The 21204-nt window shown below is 43.2% G+C and overlaps 2 protein-coding genes and 1 pseudogene across 4 annotated transcripts; 2 read left to right on the top strand and 1 right to left on the bottom strand.

Moving 5' to 3' along the window:
• The first annotated feature begins 6498 nt into the window (after positions 1–6498).
• On the top strand, positions 6499–11526 carry LOC116053971 (fatty acid-binding protein, liver-type). Of its 2 annotated transcripts, none has more exons than XM_031305211.2 (4): positions 6499–6715; positions 6965–7137; positions 7280–7372; positions 7463–7549. In XM_031305211.2, the coding sequence occupies exons 1-4, from the start codon at positions 6571–6573 to the stop codon at positions 7511–7513; spliced, it is 462 nt and encodes a 153-aa protein (XP_031161071.2). In that variant the 5' UTR covers positions 6499–6570; the 3' UTR covers positions 7514–7549. The 2 variants fall into 2 exon arrangements, with proteins under 2 accessions (XP_031161071.2, XP_035847608.1); XM_035991715.1 differs by lacking the exon at positions 7463–7549 and adding an exon at positions 11438–11526 and having other exon boundaries at positions 6518–6715.
• Positions 10444–11421, top strand: LOC116053973 (annotated as a pseudogene).
• Positions 11527–13399: 1873 nt separating the features above from the next.
• On the bottom strand, positions 13400–20230 carry smyd1b (SET and MYND domain containing 1b). 2 transcript variants are annotated; one of them, XM_031305205.2, is made up of 10 exons: positions 19964–20230; positions 19437–19613; positions 18797–19010; positions 17747–17877; positions 17503–17541; positions 16412–16607; positions 15924–16016; positions 15631–15794; positions 15340–15508; positions 13400–13701 (listed from the first exon to the last, which is right to left on the bottom strand). In XM_031305205.2, exons 1-10 carry the CDS (start codon positions 20083–20085, stop codon positions 13537–13539), a joined length of 1470 nt encoding a protein of 489 aa, XP_031161065.1. In that variant the 5' UTR covers positions 20086–20230; the 3' UTR covers positions 13400–13536. The 2 variants fall into 2 exon arrangements, with proteins under 2 accessions (XP_031161065.1, XP_031161066.1); XM_031305206.2 differs by lacking the exon at positions 17503–17541 and having other exon boundaries at positions 19964–20229.
• Positions 20231–21204: the final 974 nt, after the last annotated feature.

Here is a 21204-nt window from a genome sequence, read left to right on the forward strand (position 1 = left end):
GACACAAGGGGATACAAGGGGTTAAATACAAGAGGTAATGAACAAATGAGGGACAGGTGACACGACAGGTGAAACACATCAGGGCGGGGCAGGACAATCAACAAAGGCAAAAAGTAAAACTAGACATGACAGGACAGAAAACAGACTATCAAAATAAAACAGGAAACAGGAACCACTGACAAAAACCAGAAGTCAACTAAACACAGAAACTTGACAACACAGAATACAGAATACAGGAATTAACCAAAAAATATACAATAAACCAGGAGATAACTAAACAGAAATATACAGAATATACAAACACAGGGAACATGAACAAATAAACAATAAAGACAACAGAAATGAACAAACTGGTAACAGAAATATCCCTAAACCATAACAGAGCCCCCCCCTCAAGGGCGGATACCAGACGTCCAAAAAAATAAATAAACTGAAAACAACCCAGGGAGGGCGAAAGAGAGTTCGGGGGAGGCAGAAAGTCGCTGGGGACCAGGGAGCAGAAAATCACTGACTCACAGGGAACGGAAAGTCACAGGGGCACAGGGAACAGAGGGCCGGTGAGGCCTGGGGGGGAAAACAGAGGGGCCACTCGGGACAGGGAACAGAGAGTCTCGGGGGAAACAGTGCGGGGCCACTCGGGGGAAACAGAGGGGAAACAGAGCGGGGCCACTCGGGGGAAACACAGAGCGGGGCCACTCGGGGGAAACACAGAGCGGGGCCACTCGGGGGGAAACACAGAGCGGGGCCACTCGGGGGGAAACACAGAGCGGGGCCACCCGGGACGGGGAACAGAGAGTCACTGGGGCACAGGGAACAGAGTCACTGGGGCACAGGGACCAGAGCACAGGGAGACCTCGGCGACAGGGGGCAGAGAGGCCTCGGCGACAGGGGGCAGAGAGGCCTCGGCGACAGGGGGCAGAGAGGCCTCGGCAACAGGGGACTGAGAGGCCTCGGCAACAGGGGACTGAGAGGCCTCGGCAACGAAGGCAGAAACCCTCAGGCGGCCTGTGACGAAGGCAGAATCCCTCTGGCCACCTGCGACGAAGGCAGAATCCCTCTGGCCACCGGCGACGAAGGCAGAATCCCTCTGGCCACCGGCGACGAAGGCAGAATCCCTCTGGCGGCCTGCGACGGAGGCAGAAACCTTCTGGCCACTGGCGACGAAGGCAGAATCCCTCTGGCGGCCTGCGACGGAGGCAGAAACCTTCTGGCCACCGGCGACGGAGCAGAAACCGTCTGGCCACCGGCAACGAAGTCAGAATCTCTCAGGTGGCCGTACTGGACGTCAAGGGCACTCAGGCGGCCAGGCAGGACGTCGAGGGCAGCGCCCCTCCGGGGGCCTTGCAGGTCGGCCAAGGCGGAGCCCCTTGGGAGCCTGCGCAGGTGAAGGGGCCGCTGGGCCGGGGCTTGGCGACGGGTCAGCTGGGCTGGAGTCAGGCGACGGGTCAGCTGGGCCGGAGTCAGGCGGCGGGTCAGCTGGGCCGGAGTCAGGCGGCGGGTCAGCTGGGCCGGAGCCAGGCGGCGGGTCAGCTGGGCCGGAGCCAGGCGGCGGGTCAGCTGGGCTGGAGTCAGGTGGCCAGGCAACCGGGGCAGAGGTTGACTGGGGTGCCAACAGGGCACGAGGGGCAGGAGTCGGCCTGACCGCTGACAGGACACGAGGGGCAGGAGTCGGCCTGACCTCCACAGGCAAAGTCTCAGGGGGACAGAACAAAGGCAAAGTCCTAGGGGTGGTCTCAAGGGCGGTCTCAGGGGCGGTCTCAGGGGCGGCTATAGCCAGTTCAGAGGAGCTGGACACCAGCCAGGATTCAGGGGGGCTGCTAGCCAGCCGGGGATCAAGGCTCAAGGACAGCCTTGGGACACTAGGGAACTCGGGAACTCTAGGAAACTCGGGAACTCTAGGAAACTCTAGGAAAAGCTCGGGGACACTAGGAAGCTCGGGGAAGCTGGGCAGTGCTGGGACACTAGGGAGCTCTGGGACTCTAGGGAGCTCGGGGACACTAGGAAGCTCGGGGAAGCTCGGCAGTGCAGGGACACTGGGCAGCTTGGGGACCCTAGGGAGCTCGGGGATACTAGGAAGCTCGGGGACACTAGGAAGCTCGGGGAAGCTGGGCAGTGCTGGGACACTGGGCAGCTTGGGGACACTGGGCAGCTTGGGGACACTAGGGAGCTCGGGGACACTAGGAAGCTCGGGGACACTAGGAAGGCTGCTAGCAAGCCTGGAGTCAGGGGGGTTACTCGGTGGCCAGGATTCGGGGAGGTGGCTAGTTAGCTGGGGCTCTGAGGGGCTGCTAGCCAGCCTAAATTCAGGGGGGCTGCTAGCTAGCCTGTGATCTGGGAGAGTGTTAGCTAGCCTGGACTCAGGGGGGTTGCTAGCTAGCCTGGGCTCAGGAAGGCTACTAGCTAGCCGGGGCTCAAAGAGGCTGCTAGCCAGCCGGGGATCAAGAAGGCTGCTAGCAAGCCTGGATTCAGGGGAGCTGCTAGCTAGCCTGGATTCAGGAGAGATGCTAGCTAGCCTGGATTCAGGGGAGATACTAGCTAGCAGAGAATCAGGGGGGTTGCTAGCTAGCTGGGGCTCAGGGAGGTTGCTAGCTAGCCGGGGCTCAGGAAGGCTGCTAGCTAGCCTGCATTCAGGGGAGATGCTAGCTAGCAGAGAATCGGGGGGGTTGCTAGCTAGCTGGGGCTCAGGGGAATCGCTAGCTAGCCGGGGCTCGGGAAGGCTGCTAGCTAGCCTGGATTCAGGAGGGCTGCTAGCTAGCTGGGGCTCAGGAAGGCTACTAGCTAGCCGGGGCTCAGAGAGGCTGTTAGCCTGGATTCAGGGGAGCTGCTAGCTAGCTGGGGCTCAGGGAAGTTGCTAGCTAGCCGGGGCTCAGGAAGGCTGCTAGCTAGCCTGCATTCAGGGGAGATGCTAGCTAGCAGAGAATCGGGGGGGTTGCTAGCTAGCTGGGGCTCAGGGGAATCGCTAGCTAGCCGGGGCTCGGGAAGGCTGCTAGCTAGCCTGGATTCAGGGGGTTTGCTAGCTAGCCTGGATTTAGGGAGGTTGCTAGCTAACCGGGGCTCAGGGAAGTTGCTAGCTAGCCCGGATTCAGGGAGGTTGCTAGCTAGCGGGGAAGTTGAGAGGCTGCTAGCTAGCCGGGAATCAGGGAAGTTGCTAGCTAGCCGGGGCTCAGGAAGGCTACTAGCTAGCCGGGGCTCAGGAAGGCTACTAGCTAGCCGGGACTCAAGAAAGTTGCTAGCTAGTCTGGATTCAGGGTGTTTGCTAGCTAGCCTGGATTTAGGGAGGTTGCTAGCTAGCGTGGGAAGTTGAGAGGCTGCTAGCTAGCCGGGAATCAGGAAGGCTGCTAGCTAGCCTGGATTCTGGGGAGATGCTAGCTAGCGGGGAATCAGGGGGGTTGCTATCTAGCAGGGACTCAGGGGGGCTGCTAGCTAGTCGGGGATTAGGGAGGCTGCTAGCTAGCCTGGATTCTGGGGAGATGCTAGCTAGCGGGGAATCAGGGGGGTTGCTAGCTAGCCGGGGATTAGGGAGGCTGCTAACTAGCTTGGGGTCAGGAGAGCTGCTAACTAGCTTGGGGTCAGGAGAGCTGCTAACTAGCTTGGGGTCAGGAGAGCTGCTAACTAGCTTGGAGTCAGGAGAGCTGCACGCCCGCTCGGAGTCAGGAGAGCTGCACGCCAGCTCGGAGTCAGGCGAGCTGCACGCCAGCTCGAAGTCAGGAGAGCTGCACGTCAGCCCGGAGTCAGGAGAGCTGCACGCCAGCTCGGAGTCAGTACGTTGATTTCCATCTTGCATTAGTCCCGAATTGTAACTAATCTTGACTGAGGGTCTAGACAATCATCGTCTGGTTTTAAAATCATGTGCGCCTTGAGGAGTGCCATCATCACACACATATATTGTCTGGATAGGTCGCCAGAGAACTTATTGCTGAAAAGCCGAGTTTCAACTTGTGCATGCTCATGACCCCTCAAGCACGTTCATGTGTGATGTGGTTATCTTTTCTGAGCTGCAGTTTATTCACCGTTGCCTGTTTTCAAACGATATAAATAACATCACACTCACTTTAGTCACGCAGTCACAGAACACAGCCCTGGAAGTGGCTGCAAGCAAGCAAGGCACACACAAACGGATCGCCAGATTAGAGAGAGATGCACTGCCAGCTAGCACATCAACTTAACAATACTGTTATTAGCTGACATCAAACTTGGAGAGGAGGGAACACAAGTTTACCTGACTGTTTCTGCATTTCACTTCCAATGGTGTGTGTTTTTGGCTGGACCGCAGGGACCAGCCCTAGGACCTTGAAATTCTGTCCCTCTGTCACAGAATCACTTTGTCACTGAGTGATGAATTTCCACCATCGGAGTGAGTGTAACGACGTCTGTGTTGGTGTTTCCCCATTGGCCATTGCCCTTTAAAAATGCATTGGTGTGACACAGGCCTTCAATCAGCTGATTAACTTCCTCAATACACGGTGGTGGATGTTGTTGTTGTTGTTGTTGCTGCTGCCACCCATTTCAACCGTTTCGCACAACAACCTGTGTGTGTGTGTGTGTGTGTCTGTGTGTGTGCTCTTTTGCTCTCTCTTCAGATTCAAATGAATGTGTGGAACAAGCCTATTTAATTTAGAAATCACGTCATCGACGTGCATAGTCATTAGCCATGTGCAGGTCCCGCTGAAAGAGAAAGGAGGGACTGGTTCATCTTAGTTAGAATCATACAGACAGCTTTTGTTTTAGCTTGTCATAATTTGCTATTATCCGAGCTAGCACACTGTGCTCGTGTAAAACATAACAGCAGTGGATGAGTGCTACAGAGCGGATTAAAGTATCGTTTTCCACATGTCTATACTTGTTGACCAGGTGCATTGAAAAAGTATTGGCTTTTTACTTGCAAAGGTTTTATTGCACTTACTTACAGTAACGAGTAGTTGTCTCCACTGCATCCTCTCTAATCTGCTGTCCGCTAACTTCGCTCCATGTGTTTATGTTTGTGTGTGTTTGTGTATGTGGAGCTCAGCCCCGACACCGAGCAGGGAAGAGGCTGAAGCGTGATGATAAATATTACAGTTTTTAAATAAAAGGATTTTCCTTATTCATTGCTTTCCAGGCAGTCTTTTGCAATGTGTTTATATTGGGACATGGTCAGCATTACTACAGATTAACCTTTTATATCTATATTCACATTATAAACACCACCGCTGGTTATCCCTGCAACAATTTACCACAACTAAGCATATTGAACATACACGGTCCAGCCATATACTAGGTTTTGAACTAGTCTGGTTTCCTTTTTTTGTGACCAGATAGTTCCACTTCATCCTCTTTTCAAAGTTGTAAACATTGACACACGAAGGGTAGGCGGGCCCTTGCGTAATTTGCAGGGGCTTATGCAACTTGCGTATCGAGCGTATGGGCCGACCAGCTTTGTTTTAAGCTCTCGCATAGGCCATTTAGGCGCTCTTGGGGTTCTTCTGGTAGCCGAGGGGGGTCCTAAGCAGCCGCTTGGTTCACTTATGCATTGGACTGGCTCAGATCTGAGGGATTCTCACATGATGTGTGTATTATCACTGCAACTCCAGTGACACAATATCACTGTTGCAACAGTTAAGCCGGTTATCTTACAGTAGTCACCTTTGATCCATTTTTTTGTTAACTTTGTGTTTTAAACAGCTCTTGTTCAGTGCTAGAGGTGATGGCCAAACAAATTAGTTAGAAAAATACACTCATTCAACACTGATGACAAAGTATTGACATTGTGTTGGATTGAATAATCTTGTAATATCTGCTCCGAGAGCTCTCTTTTTTTAAGGAATCTTATCTAGTGACCTGAGTAAAGTACCTTTATAATGAAATGTAGAGTAAAGTTCACATTTTGTAAGTTACTATGTACTGCAGCAGGGTTTTTACCAGCTGCTGCAAAAATATGTCATATATTATATATTTGTCAATGCTAAACCTTATAAGAAAACTGACAAAAATATAATAAAATATTTAATCATATTTATGCATTTAAAATATGTATATCAGGACAGGAGCTCTGTAAATATAACAGGAAGTTTTGGTTGAAAACTACATTTCATGTTAACCTAAACTGAAGCGCAACTTATCTAATTGTTATTTTGATCATTTTCTTTTTTTGTCATGAATCCATGAAATTTCTATCTGTGTTTTCCCCATTTTAGACAAAATAAGGGGAAATGTTTCCTCTGATTTGCCCAAAATGTTTGCAGGCAAACTTTAAAAAGTAGATTTTACCAATGACATTCAGCTCTCAGAGAAAAAACATTTTCTCTTAAACTACATATTCTGTAAACGTTGAAGAGGTGCACGGTAAAAAACAACAAGAAAAAACTGTGTAAAATGTCCTGTCATTATAATGTTGTAGATGACTTTGAATGAGCTCATTCCATTCATTTTCTACGCATGAACCACAAGTAGGCTAACAGACATTTTGACTTCACACTTTTAACACTTTTAAGGGTTATCTAAGTTTGGTCTAGTCACCCTGTACCTCGTTCAACTGCAGTGGTGGATCTTGAAGTGGGCTGGCGTTGCCTTAATTTGAGACACCTATGGTTAATGATTGCAGCACTGGAGTTTGAGAGTATAAAACAGGCAGCTAAGCACTTCTCACCCCTACCTTCACTGTCTGCTGTCATGTCTTTCTCTGGAAAGTACCAGCTGGAGTCTCAGGAGAACTTTGAGCCTTTCATGAAGGCCATTGGTAAGAGTTCAGCTTTCTTTCATGAAGTGTATTAACCAGTAGCTTTGAAAGTGTTCACACTGTGATTTTGAAAGTGCTTGTTTAACTGAACTATTCCTTGACAAAGTTGGAACATGAGACATTTTTGAAATCAGACACTGTTAATCTGCTATATTAGATCTATTACAACTGAATGAAAACTTGTCAGCCAGGGAAATGCAACATTTCTTGTGATTGGTGGTTTTTCAACCAGCTGCTTTCTGTCTCAAGGTCTCCCTGATGAACTCATCCAGAAAGGCAAAGACATTAAGAGCGTCTCTGAGATTGAGGAGAATGGTGACAACTTCAAAGTGACAGTCACCACCGGCTCAAAGGTCCTCGTGAATACCTTCACCATTGGACAGGAGGCAGAGCTGGAGACCGTCACTGGGGAGAAGGTCAAGGTAAGCCAGCACACTAAATTCATTGTTCAAAACAAACAAATGTATGCAAACTTCAACTCTATGTTACTAAATCCTCTTGCACGTTGGTCAATAATTGCTTAACTGTCCCAGCTTAAAACCTATCTTGTATCATGCTTTTAAGGCCGTGGTTCAGCGTGATGGCAACAAGCTGAAGGTCTCCCTGAAGGGAATCGAGTCAGTCACAGAACTGGTGGACTCACTCACAATTGTCAATGTGAGTACAAAAACCTGTTCTAATTTCTGTCAGTGTTGCATAATAGTTTCTAATGACTTTCTCCTTCATTTTTTCTTTTTTTTTCTTCAGACTATGACTGTTGGTGGCATCGTGTACAAAAGGACAAGCAAACGCATTTAATGTCTGCACTTGGGATAATAAAACGTCAAAAAGGCACACCTGTCTTAAAGTCTTTTTTTTGGGGACTAAAATGTTACAAACGTGGATTTTTATTTATATTTCTTTATTTTATTTTTTAAAGGCCCTGAACACCCACACAGGTGTTTATAGTTAATGTAGCTGGCTGGACCTTTTCCAGGACTGTGTGGTTAGACTGAGTGACATCTTCCTGAGTCCACTGTTAGTGTAGTGTTGTTGCACCTGTTAGGGTGGGACAAATTACACCTTTGTCATCCTTATTGGTAGAATTTGTGACCTAATTTCCCATCAAAGCGCCGGCCCACCTTCAACCTGAAAATAGACTAATCAGACAGAATAACTGAAAACACCGTATGTGTGTTCAGAGGCTTTACTTACTATTACATTATCTGGTACAGCCATAAAAATGCAGCGTTCAGAATCCTGTAGCTGGTTGGCAGGGTAAAGTGTTTAGACTGATTACATAGTGTGCAAAATGTTAAGCGGCTAAATCAACTTGTCTTGTAAGTGACAAAACTGACCAATTGCGCTCTTGTCTGCACCTAGCTCTGTGACTTCCCTCATTATAGCCTCGTTCACATGTACTGCAAACCTGAAATTCTCAAAGACGAAACTCAAATGTCCAGTTAGATCGGACATGACACGCTTTTCGTCCTCCCAGCTCCCTTGGGTTTGTGTCACTCACAGAAGAATCACTGGCCCTGTAAGTGAACACATACAGGTTATTTGACTCAGCTTTTTGTTCTCAGAGTACAGACAGTTAAAACATTTTGATAATGTCCAGATAAGTTTGACTATATAACACATGTTGAGGATTGTTAACAGTAATACATAGGCCAATGGACATTTTGTCCCACAGCAGACATTCTGTAACAAGGCTCATAATTGCTGAATTAATGCTGAAATCATAACTGGTAATTATATAGGTTAAACGGGTTATATGAAGCCTTGGATGTATAAGACATGTCAGAGGCACCAAGAAGCGAAGCATCTGGGACCAACACTTCAAATCTACTGAGATTTAGCGGCATAAGTTGTTTCTGTGGATATCCGTCAAGCTCAGTTTCTCTGGTTTGCTTGTATATTTGCGTATTACCTAGTTTTTTCCCATCTTACTTTCACTCAGCAGAAATGACTAGAGTCACTGTGTCCACATGCCTTTTTCCTCCTGTCTATGTTTAGCGTGTAACATCTCTAACTGTCCTATCGATGGGAAAAGGTTTATTATGGATGTACTGCTGCGAAAGGCGAGTTGCTTTTACCTATAAACTCAGATGTAGCAAACTGACAGTCTGCTTGAATAAAGTTAGTTTTTTTCCAAATCAAGTCCATTTATTTATCTAGCCCAAAATCACCCTTCACAAAGGGTTTTATAATATGTACAGCATATGTCACCCTGATCTTTGTACCTTTGATTTGGAGAATGAAAACAAACAAAAGAACCTTAAAATGAATCCTTAAATAGATAGGAAGCAATGTAAATAGGGTAAGATTGGAGTTGTCCTATTGGACCTGGTCAACAGCCTTGAAACAGCATTCTGGACTTGCTGAGACAGGTGAAAAGGTAAGTTAAGATAAGCTGTTTAGACTTCACAGCTGAAGAAAGGACTCCAAACACTAAACAACCTTGGAAGCTGTGTTATCTGAAGCAACGAAAAGGACCTCAGTCCTCTCTGTAATGAGCTGTAAAAAGTTGTTTGCCATTCAGTCTTAAATGGCAGTCAGACATTTACGCAAAACAGCATTTGTCATTCTTATCAGGCTTAAAAGAGACATACAACTAGATATCATCAGTGTTACGGTGATATGAGATACCTTTAAATTGGCTAAGTAAGAGATAATCACCTCAAGGCAGGGCAATAAACAGTTTGATATGCCCGGCTTGTGGAAGGTTAAGCCGTCCACAAGTCGGGCATATCAAACTGTTTATTGCCCTGCCTTGAGGTGATTATCCCGTTTATTCTACTTCTTGCTTGCCAACATAATAAAACAATTCAAATACTTTAATAATTATGCTTTTTCTTATTCGTATTGCATGCTTATTAAATATATAACTTCATCTCCCTCAAAAAGTAGTCCCCTTTAGAACTACGGTGAATAACGTTAGCTCAGCTGTAGCTAATTAGTTTCTATAGCAACCACAGTCCGGGTCAGTTGTCACTGTCAGTCTATTCTTCTGGTGGCTCTTCCACTCGGTGAAAACCTTGATAGCAAAGGCAGTTGCCTTTTTCGTGTTTGATTCAAGGGCCCCATCTTCAATTGTACGCAGCTCCTCATCTGTCAGATCTCGGAAACGGGTACCCTGGGCCTTGTCTTTTTCTTTTGTCATTCCGTCGTCCTCGTCGCTCTTTAACCAGTCCTCAAATGTCTTCCCTACTCCAAATATATTAAAATTGACAATGAATTTGTCCGTTTTTAAAACACTGTAATGTTTAGAACTACGGCGAATAACGTTAGCTCAACTGTAGCTAACGTTAATTAGTTTCTATAGCAACCACACAAGGCTGCATCTGATCACTAACGTTAGTTTAATAACGTAGTTGCTACATTGTATCTCGCTTGCGAAACTATGTATCAACTGACTCTCCGATAGATTTCCGACACATTTTAGAAACTTTTTTAAACAAGGTTTATTTTTACAATGGACCTCATGTTTGAAATTTCTGTGATAGAAAAAAAATACAAGCGGCGTATTGATCTACTATTTGATGATGCTGTGCTCAGTCAGCGGGCAACCTCCCGGGTTAATGCCCTCCTCCCAGCCAATCAGAATCAAGCATTCTTAAACGAAGTAGAATAATAAGAGTTATCTAACTAGTGTTGTCACCATATATATGTCTATGGTTGTCACCCTGTACCTCTTATCGCTGGCTTTCTTCTTCTGCTTTATTATTAGCAGTTGGCAACCAGCTTTAAGGTGTATTACTGCCACCTACCGGACTGGATTGCAGAGCAGTTGATATCTCTGTCTTCATCTGCAGTGGTGGTTCTTGAAGTGAGCTGGCGCTGCCTTAATTTTAGACACCCGTGGTAAATGATTGCAGCGCTGGAGTTTGAGAGTATAAAACAGGCAGCTAATCACTTCTCACCCCTACCTTCACTATCTGTGATGTCATGTCTTTCTCTGGAAAGTACCAGCTGGAGTCTCAGGAGAACTTTGAGCCTTTCATGAAGGCCATTGGTAAGAGTTCAGCTTTCTTTCATGAAGTGTTTTAACCAGTAGCTTTAAAAGTGTTCACACTGTGATTTTGGAAGTGCTTGTTTAATAGGGCAATTCCTTGACAAAGTTGGAACATGAGAAGTATTTGTAATCCAAAATGGTTATCTGACTTGTTACAACTGAATGAAAACTTGTCAGCCAGGGAAATGCAGCACTTCTTGTGATTGGTGGTTTCTCAACCAGCTGTCTTAAGGTCTCCCAGATGAACTTATCCAGAAAGGCAAAGATATTACGAGTTGAGGAGACTGGTGACAACTTCAAAGTGACGGTCACCACCGTCTCAAAGGTGCTAGTAAATACCTTCACTATTGGACAGGAGGCTGAGTTGGAGACCGTCACAGGGGAGAAGGTCAAGGTAAGCCAGCACTCTAAATTTAAAATAAAATGTATTAAACTTCATCCTTTTAATGGAATAAAATGACACTCTAATGTTTATATCATCATGCACATTAGTCAACATTGCCTAATTGTCTCTGATTAAAATGTATCTTGTATCATGCTGCTTTTTAAAGACGTTTGTTCAGTGTGATGGCAACAAGCTCAAGGTCTCCCTGAAGGCAATCAAATCCAATCAAAGAACTAGTCGATTCGAACACAGTTGTCAACATGAGTAGAAAACTTAATTTCTGTCATTCAGTGTTGCCTGACTAGTTTCTAATGACTTTCTTCTTTTCTTTTTTCTCCAGACTATGACTGTTGGCGGCATTGTGTACAAGAGGACGAGCAAACGCATGTAATGCCTGCACTTAGGATAATAAAATGTAAAAAAGGCAAAGCTTTCTTGGTTTCTTTGGACTAAATGTCACTGAAATATCAAAACGGGCAACTAGCAGTTAACATGGATTTCTTAAATTACTAGTACATTATGTGGAAGAGCCATACAAATAATGCAGTGTTCAGAATCCATGTGACTTGGTTGGCTTTTGTGAGTATGTGTTTAGAATGGACCTGGCTTAAGTCCTGACTGCAGGGGGTTTAACAAATAAATAATGAGCAACATGTTAAGGGGCTAAATCAACTCCTGTGTTGGAAATGAACAAAAGCTAAAAAAATTAATAAAAAAAAACTCACCAGTCTTACATCTGGCTGAATGTGATTTCCCTCATTATAGCCCCTGTCATACATGCACTGTAGACCTGAAGTTATCTAGGCACCCGGGGAGCTGTGAGAAAGTAGCCTAGATTGACCTTGCTTTACCTTGCCATCTACAAGGTCCATAATCTTGGATTGAGCCAGTGTGAAAATAGTGAGTGTGTTTTATGCCGCTTGTGCAAAACGGTAAGGAAAACATCAAGGGTTGAATTGACATGAAGACAGCAACAAAATGTCTATAGACATGAGATTAGGCAACATCTGTCAGTAAGGGCCAACCACTCATCAGACAATTCAAGGAACGGCAAGAGACTCAGTGGTTTATGACCAATTATGAGGGTCCGCCATTTCCTGTCAGCTGCACTCTCTACCCAGTGCCAGCCCTCGTCTAAATATAAATCTAATTGAGAATGTATGAGACAGACAATCTCCTGTGTGCTACATGTGTAAAATGGGAACTCCAGACTAGGTACCTTATTCCTCCGACATTGTCCGGAAGTTCATACTGTATAACGGCTTCTCTTACAGCAAAAGAAGTCTGGCAGTGTAATAGGGCTATACATTTGGAAAGTGGAAAGCTTGAGAAGAATCATAAAATGACAAAATTAGGGAATGCTAAATGTAGCTGCATGCTGAAGAGTTGACCTCAGAGTGCAGGGACACCCAATGAACAGCAGATGGGGAGTCTGACTTGCTACAGAACATTGTAATGTGTTGTGAGCTACATGTGTAGGGAGTCAGGGCACCTCCTGCTGATCAGTGTGACCTAACTTAATCCAGCTGCTGGCTGCAGCTATATACAAAAGTATTAGCTTTTGAGGCCTTAGTTGTGTTTTCTGTCAACACTAGCAATAGCAAGTTCACTTAATAAAAGGTTGGACCCAGGACAGTTTCTTCATCTGTCAGACACACTCTGATGTGCTTAGGTGCCTCTGTGTCCCAGCTCTTTTGGAAAAAATTGAATCCAATGATCATTTCAATATCAAACTTGTTTTTTCTTCTGAAATTGTCCTCCATAACACTGCCCACTTTGTGCAAACATACTGTCTTGTTTCAAACAGGGCTATAAAAGAACCAATATTTCCCCTGAACAAAATGCATTTTAAAACTACTTATGGGAGTAATAGGATGTCTCTAGTCCACTAGGTTGGCATATGGAAAAGAGTGCAAGAGACTAAATTGTCTTTCAAACTCAAATTACAAAACCGTTATCTCAATGAACTATTTCATTACATGTGTGCAGGCAACACTTATTTACAAAGCTGGAGACATCTTTGGGTGGGTAGTGGTGTTCAAAACTTTGCCTAATTCAGGGTCAAATTATTACATACTGGTAATCTTTAACCTGTTCTGGCACACAATGGAAACCATATCCATTTACTAAGAACCAATTTAGTTTCATTAAAGGACAAGTTGTACCTGCTAAGCATAATGAGCAACAAGTGTACAAGTGCCTTGCACTGCAGATTTAAAAATATATATTTTCTCTCCAACATTATAATGAATTTTCATGCTTCCACTTGGTTTGGAGTAATGAAAACAAAATGATTGAGTTCGACATGACATATTTTTAATGAAAAGTGTAACTACAAAAGTGAAATGAAAATGATGTGACTAAATGTGTTGACTCACACACCAACACTCAGAAAAAGGTTGACAGTAAACAATATGTAGTTTTTCTTGATCTTTTTAATTACTTCCTCCGGTGGAAGAGATTCTTGATTCCCTCTTCCATAGAATTGGGCTCATGCATCATGGCCATTGGTTTGTTCTTCAGAGCTGCCTCTCTCATACTGTGGTAAACATACTCGTTCTGCTTGAACATCCTCAGCTCCATCTCTGTCTGCATACGCATCGCCTGTGGAAATATCAGGAAAGACACATCAGCGCTGTAAATGTTCACCCATGAGTTAGCTATAGTATAGTAAACTGCAGGCTTGGCCTGTTTTTGAGTGCACAGTTTTGTTCACTTTGTACCAGAATAGTATTTACAGTAATCCACAGATATTGACAGCCATACCACAGCTGCAAACTGCATCAAATATAAGTATTTTGTCCATTTCTCATGACAGCTCAAATCTTGCCAAAGAAATTTGTATTTGAACCTGTGATTTAAAGGACAATTCCGGCGCAAAACGAACCTAAGGGTTATTAACTGATGTGTACCCACTCTGTCACTCTCTGGGACATGTTTTCATGCTAATCGAATGAGTTTGGAGCTTTAACGGGGCTACCGCGGACCGCTGGTTAGCTTGAAATGCTAGTATTCGGGGCATGGGGACACTCAAATTAAATCGCTATTTAATACCACTGAGAAGGCTCAAAATATCACCACACTTTAACGTTAGCATAATTAGGATCCCTAAATGTGAACCGAAGCATTGACAATGTTGTAAGTGTACAGATAGTTTATTAAAAAGATAGATTATGAAGACAGTCGCGTTCATGTTTATTTGCGGGGAGCCATCTTGGAAACCAGTCATGACTAGTCGAACCCCGTGCAACGTGGAATTCCCATACTGTCTATGGAGATTCCACGTTGCACAGGGTTCGACTAGACTACAACGTTGTCAGTGCTTCGGTTCACATTTAGGGACCCTAATTATGCTAACGTTAAAGTGTTGTGATATTTCAAGCCTTCTCAGTGGTATTAAATAGCGATTTAATTTGAGTGTCCCCATGCCCCGAATACTAGCATTTCAAGCTTACCAGCGGTCCGCGGTAGCCCCGTTAAAGCTCCAAACTCATTCGATTAGCATGAAAACATGTCCCAGAGAGCGACAGAGTGGGTACACATCAGTTAATAACCCCTAGGTTTGTTTTGTGCCGGAATTGTCCTTTAAAGGAGGCACATCCAAGTGCAGTGATTTTTGACCCGCTTGAAAGCAGTGCAAACAGCTATGAACACAACAGTTGACATGGCAAATTTGTTAGCAAACAGTTGCTTATTTACACATCCAGCAGTCACAGAGCAACAGTAGCATTTATTTGGACTCGTATTTGTGTCCACCTGTTGAATCTTAAGTCCAATACTTACTCTCCTTCTAGATCGGTTTTGAGTCTCCACCAACTCCTGAAGGAAATATCTGGCTCTTTAGCTGCTCCACTGTGTTCAACATCTAGTCTTTAACTCTTTTAGTTCTGAGCAGGTAGTGTACAGTGGGTTTTAGAGCTTTTTGCTGAAAATAGCTGCCTGTTGTATTTGAAAATTACGCGATGAGAGCGGTGAGAGTGACCCAGTAGAGTAAAATTGCAGACCGGACAGCTAAACAATGAACTGAAAGTCACTATAAAGCTCTGTAAAGCAGCCGAGGGGAGCTGCAGATTCATTCGTTATTATGAAAAATATTGATTATAGCAGCTTTAACATCATTATCTATGGAAATTGGTAACATAGCAGTTTACCTGAAAATAACATTTAAGCAGAGTCCAAGAAAAGCTTAAACACATCCAAATGCAGTTGTGTATGCCGATTCTGAGATTATAAGGTGTTTACCTCCAGGTCCTTGGTGATGGGATGTGTTGGGCCGTGGGTGACCATGAGAATGGCGTAGGCCTTGCAGATCATCCCGTGGCCAACCTCGATCTCCCCAGCTTGCCAGTGAGTCACTCCTGCTCGCATGGCAGCCATACCGAGAACAGCATTGTTCGGGTGGTACAGTTTCCTGTCAGGTAAGTGTATTAATTTCTTCATTTTTTCATACTGGAGACTCAGTGTGTTTATCATAATCATTGGATATAATATGATGCCTATGTGTATCACAACAAACAACATCTCTGAACTCACATGTATCCCTGCACCATTTTGCGGGCGTATTCTGCAGCCTCATTAAAGAACTGCAGGTATGCTTGCACCTCACTTAATGTGCTCCACATCCTCAGCTGGTAGATGTGAGTGTCAGCCAAAACTGGCTCTGTCTTCTCTATGCAATCCTTGCAGATTTTCACCACCTGAAAAGAAAACAACAACATAAATAGATAAATATTATATATATATATATATATATATATTAAGCGCTGGTAAGATAGAAAAAGAAAAAAAAAAATTTATTTAGTGTTGTAGGTGACTTGATACAATACCTCATGGTAGTTGCCATTTAGTCGAGCATTGTCCATCTTCTCCAGCATTTGAAAGCAATAATCTGTTGCTTCTTTCACTTGTTCCTCTGTAGGCTACAAAGTGAAAAAGGGAGGCATTGATCAAATTTTAGATAAGATAAGAATTCCTGGTATGTGATAAAAAAAACAACATTGAAATATAGTCACTGCCTTGAAGTAATTTAAGTTATTAAGTAAATTAAGTTTATTGCAGTTCTTTTTCTTTACCTAACAATATGTGAATGCATGCCCTTACACACAGTTTGGAAGTTGGGAGTTATCTTTGCTTAAAATAGTTGCTGCTGTTCTGCTTCTCATGTTTCCTGTTTGTCATTATCAGCCATGTCAGTAGAACATGTAGTGAGAGAGTTCTGTCCTTTTCTACCTTGTACAGTATAAAATCAGTTTTCTGGTTCATGAAAAACTACATTAAACTCAACACAAAGACAAACATTTACAACGACACAAACCTTGACACCATCCACTTCCAATCCCCCCAACTTCAAGTCATCTTTGATGTGGTTCTTGCAGTGCTCACATGTGCAGTCAAAGAAGTATTGTGTTTTCAGGAGCCTTCGTCTCTCCTCTGACAAATTCAGGAAGTCCACGTATGAGACCGTCAGCTCTTCTCCCTCTTCGATCTTACCTAAAGAACGCAGCTCAATCCTGAAGAAGAAAAACATAATTCAATACAAGCAGAATTTAGTTCATTTAGTCTTTCATTTACAGTTTTAGGTTGATGGTAAAACCCTGTTCTATACTGTGGCTTTCAGTTCAGTTAATCCAGTTGAAGGACTGTACGGTTATTAATGAAGATTATTTCAAACTTAAGCCTAAATTTTGTGAATGTACCACTTTTCTAAAAATTTAAATGCATTAACTATAAAGCAGCGGAATATTTTATACAAGTCTGGAACTTTTCTTTTGGGATATTTTCGTTAATTTATTGTTCAGCTAATTTAAGTTTTCCAAGTTGTATTTGTTTCCTTTCCACATTTAACAAATGTGCGACAAACCTATCCACATTTAGTAAATGTTAGGCTTAATTATGAAATAATAATGGATATTAAACTTAACAAATGTATTTACATGAAATATTGTTTCAGACTGGTGTTATATGGTGTTAGTGGTGAACTAATAGGAATGAATGTTGTTATAAAAGAGAGAAGATTTTAATACACTCTTACACAGCAATCTGTTTCAGCATGATGGACAGACACACATTTGCGATCACACAGGGACAAACACACAAAGTGACCAACCACAGGACATGAGTGAAACTTTGTGTGGACAGAAAAATAATACCAGCCTTTTGTTATACTAAATAAGCTAAATACAAGTTAGAGCATTCAAGTAGTATGTTGTTCATACTGATGTGAATACTAAGCCACATCAAACCTACAGTGCATACTACAGAGCACTACTGACAAAGACTTACATTTTCTACAGTGGATGGAGGTGGGAGAATGCCGGTTATACATACTGATGTGTTTATTAAGCATTTAATGTCATAGTCTCTAGTAAATAAAACTTTGAAAAGGCTTAGGTTGAGGTAACGCACCTCCGTTGAGAATGAAACATAGTATTCACAGCCGATTGACTGAAAGGCAAACAGGAAGCAGTTTTACACCGATTGCAACTTGGCAAACACACATTCACACACAATACATATCAGCACGCCAACACGCAACACAAGAACATTTTACATTTTTAATCAAGTCAGAGTGAATTTCAGCTGATTACAAACATAACTTTGAAAGGACAAATAGAAACTAAATGGCTTTTATTTTATTTTTTTCACTTACTTGCCGTGGTTGAGGATCACGGTGCAGTTTGGCCAGCAGTCATGATTCACGAGACACAAATTAGCAAAAAGACCAACTCCCACCGCCTGAAGGCCCCTCTGGTCACTCACAGTGAAACCGTTACAGTTAATCTGAGAAAAAGAGGCCAAATATTAATGTGAACATGGATCAGTTAAAATGTAGGAGAAAAATAATGAAGGGGTTAGTGCATGTTGTGCATGTTGAGAATTATAAAAAAAAAAAAAACTTTTTATCACAAGATAAATCTTAGGGGCCTCAAGATGATAACATGATATGAAATAAACATTTCTACAACACAAATTCGTTCTCCTTTCTGACTATTTTCTAATCTTTGCTTCTTTTTATTGTGAAATACTTCAGGCCTCTCAAACCTACAAATGAAACAATATTAAAAGGGAACAAAGCTCTTTGGTTGAAATGCTGTACAATAAATATTGTTTTGCTTGGTAAATAAGGTTGGGAACCCCAGATTGTCCCATTGTAGGCTACCCCAGAACTGGGGCCTGTTTTTTGCCTGATTATGAAACTAGTTTATCTTATATTTTACCGCTGGTGGGTTGATTAAAGGTTACTTTGGGCAGTTTTTGTCAGCTTATGTGGTGTATTACATATACTTCATATTCACCAGGTTAGCCACTGGTAAAATATGTTACATGGCCTAAGCTGCAGTGTGTATAAAACTGTTATTGTTACAGCCTAGACATGTTGCTAAGCACAGGATTTCACAGATAGATATACAATTTGTGAATAGTTAACAAAGCCTGGCACATTGTGTTCCAGCTGCCATCAAGTATTAGAGTTAATGTCACAACTCGTGGATGAAAATATTTAAATGTACGAGTTAACAAGTTTTGGTCTCTGGGAGGCTAAACTGTCTAATTTGGTGAAGAGGGGCAGGTTCAGCTTATTAGCTTTCTGTCCTTTAAAGAAAAAAAGGCCCTGATTTGGGACACAACATACGGTTTTAGATGCAGCCACATTTTTGAAAATGAGGGATAGCCAATATAGGGATAACTAACATAAACGCACCACTCCAAAAATATGTGAGATGTTATCAATCGTGTGCTGCTTGCTGCTACGGGGCCAGAAGTCCAGGAAGTTGTGGATGTCCACTTTTAATTCCTTCAACTCATCCTCTTGCATGTCATCAATGTGGTCTTCCAGCTCCTCCAGGGTGGTCAGCTGCATGTCAGACATCACGCTCCCCTCTTTGTCAAGGCGCCATATGATGCGGGCCACCAAGCTGTCCACAAAAAAAGAAGAGTATTAGATGACAGGTGCATAAGAGGGTCATGATAAAATCAGGCACACATTATCGAGACTTATTATTATTAAAGACTTATGGACACTGACTATTTACAATATGTGTTCTTGTGGTAAAATAAGGAAGACAAAGCTGATGCAACTCAGTAATAAACACTACAATCATGTTTTTTTTTTTTATCAAAATGAACATTGCACCTAACCGTCCTCCTCTTTTCCGACAGTATGATAGACAATAGTACACTGTGGAAAACAATTTAAGAAAAAAACCTCACAGAGAAAAACTAGAAGAATTAGTGTGTGGGTTTCTTTACCTGTGCTTTAAAAAAGAAAAGAAAAAAATATCTAAAATCAGCATCAAGTAACAACTTTCTAAGACTCCCTATTTCCTTTTCCTTGCACTTACCGGATGTTCTCGTTCGGTACTTTGCCATAAGCTTTGATTGCCCCACACTCTTGCTTGTGTTCTGCCCAGCCGGCGCGCTGGCAAGTTCGGTCACAATAATGACCAAATTTGCACTGTCCGCACCTCTGTAGCTTGTCTTGTCTGCGGAAACAGCTGTGGCAAATACGCTCTGATAGACTGCAGAAAAAGAGAGGAAAGATGTTATGATCCCTGTATTACAGCATGTACACACTGTAGATACAATACCCTTATAGTTGTCAAAGGAAGAGTTAAGCACCTTACTGGTGGCCAAATGCTGTGTTATGTTCTCCTTTTTATATGAATTTCTACCAGTTTGAAAACGGTCTTTAAAAAGTTAATTCTTTCTATATTATTTTCAGATCACATCATGTCATCACAAAATATTCTCAACTCAACATCACCAGTCTTCCTCAGCAAAAATATATTGTTCATCTGCCTCCAATATCCCCATAATGACCACATCTGAACACATCTCCAACCCTTCCCAATTTGTATCATTACTGTACCTGTCAAACACAACAGCTGAAATACTGGGCTCAGAAAAAATGACATCTCCAGCCCAAAACTCCTTGGTAGCCTTCAGACCTCTTCCCTTTCCGGGTGAGTCAAATATTGCCACATTCTCCATGATTCCTGTACTGGTTCCTGAGATTCAGTGGTGAACCGATGAGTGTTTCAGTGGTAGAGAGAAGCTAAATGCAGCGATGGAGTACTTTAAGAAAGTCGTACACTAATCTGTGCCCTCTGTGTTCTTCAATGACAACTGCACATTCCACACCAGTGGTACTAAAATAGCCGTCCACCTCTTGAACTGTACCAACAGTCACAGGAAATGGGTTGGTGGGGATTTGTCTCATTAGCCCACTGAATAAATCAAATTTCTTGTCCTGTCAATACAACCAACAACCTCGTCTGAAAGTAACACCACTGAAACTCGCTGTCGTTCTCTCAGATTCTTAAATTTCTTTTAAATTTGTGGTAGAAAATGCCCCCACCCCCAACTATGAATTGGTAGGTGCCCGGTCCCTGAGGGTTATTTTTGGCCCTCAGTTGGGGCTGCCTATCAAGAGCCTGTGGTGATGTTGGACAGCTGCGAGGAGTTTGACAGAAACAGAGCTGATCTAACTCTCTGCTTCTACCCTGTTCTGGTGCTTTCTATAACTTCCTCTCTCTTACTCTCTCTCTGTACTTGGAACCCACGGTATGACATAACACTATGGGGGGAACAGCTTTAGGGTTCCCAGAATGGAGGTCAGGCCCCACAATATGAGTGGACTACAAAGTTTAGGTCCCCACAGTGTACACACTAAATCTCCCTCATATACATGTGCATTCACATCCTCACATTTTCCACCACACCTTTTCTGCTTGTCGTGTATGGCAGTACTCCAGAGACAGACTGGAGTATTAGCCAGTATCTACAAAACGCAACTTTGTTAAAGCCAGCACTACTAACCCTTTAACATTCAAGGTTTCAGTTGTATTCTCAGTCCTGCATTGTATCCAGATTATTTTTTTACATCAGAGTGCTCTTTTTCTAAAAAGACCACGATGACTGAAAAGACTGAAGTCTAATCTATCGATAGATGTATTATATGTGCATATTCATGTAACTTTTCATATTATTAGCATTCAATGAAAAGTCTGTGTTGTTAATGAACAGTTGGAGGTAAAAGACTTAAGTTTGTCCAAATACAAGTGCATTGTCCATTTAATTAGTGCGTAAATTATGCATTACATCACAAAA

Source organism: Sander lucioperca, chromosome 2 (genome assembly GCF_008315115.2).
Source record: "Sander lucioperca isolate FBNREF2018 chromosome 2, SLUC_FBN_1.2, whole genome shotgun sequence".
NCBI classification, from domain to species: Eukaryota; Metazoa; Chordata; class Actinopteri; order Perciformes; family Percidae; genus Sander; species Sander lucioperca.